At 48.8% G+C, this 3,928-nt stretch overlaps 1 protein-coding gene across 2 annotated transcripts in view; it reads right to left on the reverse strand.

Annotated features, from left to right (window-relative positions):
- The window catches only part of NAA60 (N-alpha-acetyltransferase 60, NatF catalytic subunit), a 28,752-nt gene that overhangs the window by 11,257 nt on the left and 13,567 nt on the right, over positions 1-3,928 (reverse strand). For both annotated transcript variants that reach the window (XR_002122780.1, XM_019632900.1), the window contains exons 3-4: positions 3,275-3,371; positions 2,191-2,425 (exon numbers count right to left, since the gene is read on the reverse strand). Coding sequence is in view for 1 of the 2 variants with exons in the window: in XM_019632900.1 (XP_019488445.1) it covers positions 2,191-2,425; positions 3,275-3,371 (332 nt within the window). In the remaining variant the exon portion in view is untranslated. The remainder of the gene's footprint in view (positions 1-2,190; positions 2,426-3,274; positions 3,372-3,928) is intronic.

Here is a 3,928-nt window from a genome sequence, read left to right on the forward strand (position 1 = left end):
TTGCCCCATGTTGCAGACAAGGAAACTGAGGCTTGGGAAGGGCTGGCAGGATAGTGACCCAGGGTCCCCTTGCTGCTCACAGGGGATGCTCCTGAGCCCCCGAGGTCAGCCTGTCCCTGGCCAGTTTTCTCTCTCCTTCCTCTCTGCCCCTCTGAGTGCCACTCCTTCTTGGCCAGTCTTCTGTTTCCCTCGTGTCACTGTCTCTCCACTGCATAAAGCACATGGTCCCGCCAGCCTGGCTTCTCCCTACTTGGGTTAGTGGCCACCAATAGCAGATGTGGCTCAGCAGCCCCAGGCCTCAGTCCCCTTCAAAGCGGCCAGGGCGGGTTTCCAGAAGTAGCGCTTGCTGGGTGGGTCATTTCTCCTGCCCTATCCAGCAGATGAAGACTCGTGAGCGAAAAAAATAGACACTGCGAGACACCACAAATTCAAATCGGGTCAGGAGTTGCTGACAACTGTCTTAAATCAGAAAACTATGTTCAGTTCAGGTTCCTGATGAAGCAGCTGCCCTTGTTCCAGTTAAAAGAAGGCAGGAAGCAAGGCCAAGTTTTAGACTCTGACAAAGGGAACACAGGAGCCTTTATTCTTTATGTTGAAAGCTGGTGACGAAAGGCAAAGGATCATGCATTTATCCCCATCTTTTTAGGAGGAACTATGCAGTTCACCCTCAATGGCTGAGAAAAAATTCTTTCTATATAAGAACAATAGCCAATAAAAGTAGAAATAATGATATCATTGGAAAGGCACCACTTTGGAACTACTGATGAAATAACCCAGACAAGCAAGATTCATCAGAGGCTTTTAACCACCCCGTGGAGGGTGCTAGGGGGCAGGTTTGAGGCATGGAGGCAAAGCACCTTCACCCCTGGGACTTACCAATCACCAAGGAAACGCATAACCTTTCAATCTTGAGATCCCGCTGTCATACTTCCTCCAGTGATAAAGCCCAGCCTCCCTGACCAGTGCCAAGTGTACAAAGCCCTCAGGTTCCCACCTAAAATGCTGGGCCTGCAGCCAATTGTGTCTCCAGACCCAACTTCACAACTATAGATAATACCCAGCACACAGGCCTATGTTCAACAACACCATGACATCTGACAAATACAGAATGGTGAATTTCCACAAGACAACTGGCCTGGTCTCTTCAAATAATCAATGTCATTAAAAAAACAAAAGCAGACTAAAAGAGACAAGAAGACTTACAACCAAATGTAATGTGTAAACCCCTACTGGAAAAAATAAAANAAAAAAAAAAAAAAAGGCCTTCCAGGTGAGGCCTCAGGTACATGGATGCCCAGATTCAGGCTAATGGAATGGGTGCTGGGAGGAGGAGTCTGGCAGAAGAGCAAGTATTCCTGGTCCTCCCCCTACTCTCAATCCCCAGAGGGGCAGGGCCTTGCCCCTGTGACACACAGGGGTCAACAGTGCTGAACACTTGGACACCACAGAGACCCATCTTCACATGAGCTTGGAGGCCTGAGGGCTCTTGTGCTATCTTTCTCTTTCCCGTTTATTTCCCTATGAAATGGATAAATCCTAGATTCATTCATTTAATCTCTTTCTCTCTCTCTCTCTCTCTCACACACACACACACACACACACACACACACACATTCTGGGTCACACCCTATGACTATTAGGAAGTCTCCTGGCCTCCCTCCTTTGTATCAAGGGCCAGAGAGTTAAAGGAGAGGGAGCAGGGAAGGGACATGCCTCTGGGTCGCATACCCCACACCCTGGTATGGAAGGTTTGAACCCAAGAGTTGAAAACAAAAAACAACTCTTTTCACGACACCTGTTTGCTTCCTCCCCTGCCAGCACACAGGTCCCATTAGGGCAGTGGCTTCTGTCTGTTTTGTTCGCTGGTGTTGCCCCCATGCACTGTGAACAGGAGGATCTCAACCAATACTTATTGGCTGAATCAATGGAGGGATGGATGGACAGAGCTTGGGCCAGGAGGGTTAAAACCCACCCCTCACACTGGGCTGAAACCTGGAGAACACCAATTGCCAGAGCATGTCTGCTTTCCCAAGACATGCAGACCAGATCTACCCACACCACCATCTGGTCAGGGGAAAATGTATCCTGTGAGCTTGGCCTCGTGAACATCTGAAGGCGACCATGGCTCCTGCTGGCACACAGGCCCTGCTAGGAAGCCATAGTCCCTCACCATTGAGAAGAAAAGGATATAGGATGGTCCAAGGAGGGTGGCCACCATTGATGTAGAGGACGTAGGTGAAGCCATCTTTGAGGACCCCACGGATGGAGTAGTAGTAGGGGAGATAGTGGTGCTGCTTAAAGTCTCTATTTTCATAAAAGTTTATTGCTGTGTTGTTAGTGGTGAGGACGTGCAGGTAGATGGCTTTGCAGTGGTCCTGGGCGGTGGTGGATATGTGATCCTTCAAAGTCTCAAGTAAAAGGGAACCTGTGGGCAAAGAGGCGATGGTAATGCATGCATGGTATGGCAGGTAGGAAGGAAGCATGAGGCAGACAAGGAAGTGACCTTCACAGAGATCTCTCTACAGGCATCTCTGCCACTGTATCAAAGACCAACCTCCCATAACCACCCACTGTCAAAGTTCCTAAAATCCCACAGCCAGATGGGGCCGCAGACCATCGGGGGTCTAGGACCACAGATATAGGCTGCATAGCTCCTTCCCAGGGACTGGACCCACAGCGGAGACTCACTAACCTTTCAGAAAACAAAAAGTATAAACCTGAACCCAGGAAAGTGTGGAATGGACAGGCCTGGGTTACAATGAAGATGCTGTCATTTGCTGGCTGTGTGGCTGAGTGGGATGGGAATTTGGAGACATACAGGTGGGTGGCACAGCACCCCGGATGTGATGGGCATCTAATACATGGCAGCTAGGACTATTTCTTCAATTATGTTTTCTACTCTTAATCAACAATACTTGTGACCACACATATAAGATGTGTGTGTAGTGGCAGGCATGGTAAGAGGTGCTCATTCTCTAACGAGGACGTTTGGGAGCCGTTAATAATCCGATCTCATCAGATTTGGGAATGATGCCTGGGCAGAAAGACCTGGCAATGTGTGGAAAGAGCATGAGCTGAAGGTCAGTGGGGTGGGGGTGGGCCACGAGACCTGCAGGGAAGAGAGGATGAAGGTCTGACCCAAGACAGAGGGAGGAGAGGTAGAGGAAGAGACGAAGGTATATTGATGAGTGAGAATCATCAGGATGCGGGAAGTGACTGGACGTGGGTGGGTGGGGTGTACATACCAAAAACCATGAGCTCAGCCGCCCCTTACCTATGCCGTGCTTCCTGAATTCCTTCACTACTCCCAGGCTTAGAATGTATGCAACTTGTGTGTCAACAGAGAAGTTGGAGGCTAGAATATCTCCATCCTAAAGAAAAAGTCAGAAATAAAGTCAGGTTCACAGTCAAGGCTCCCGATCCAACTGCAGAGCGCATCTCATGTGCCAACTCCCCTGGTTACAGCACCTGAGGGGACACTGGGGCAGGAGGGGACAGAAGAGAGGGTAATTGGGAGTCACCCCCACCCTAGGGAAATAAGAGGGTGCGGGCCTTTCCGTTAAAAACTGCTACAATAAGAACATTCACAAAGTCACTTCTCTTTGGGATAGGTGGTAGATCATACAAGGAAGGACATTGATGCCAGACAAGTGAAGCTATGGTGGTAAAAAGGAAATGACTATGCTACATGGACACTTGATGGTGCTCACACGTGTTGGCTGACACACCGAGAGACCAAACAGCCGGACAAACACAGTTTGAAAGGTTTAGTTAAAGCAGTGGTTCTCAACCTTCCAAATGCCGCGACCCCTTAATACAGTTCCTCATGTTGTGGTGACCCCCAACCATAAAATGATTTTCGTTGCTATTCTATAACTGTAATTTTGCTACTGTTATGAATTGTAATGTAAATATCTTTTTGTTTTCC

This window comes from Hipposideros armiger, unplaced genomic scaffold (genome assembly GCF_001890085.2).
Source record: "Hipposideros armiger isolate ML-2016 unplaced genomic scaffold, ASM189008v1 scaffold_1192, whole genome shotgun sequence".
NCBI classification, from domain to species: domain Eukaryota; kingdom Metazoa; phylum Chordata; class Mammalia; order Chiroptera; family Hipposideridae; genus Hipposideros; species Hipposideros armiger.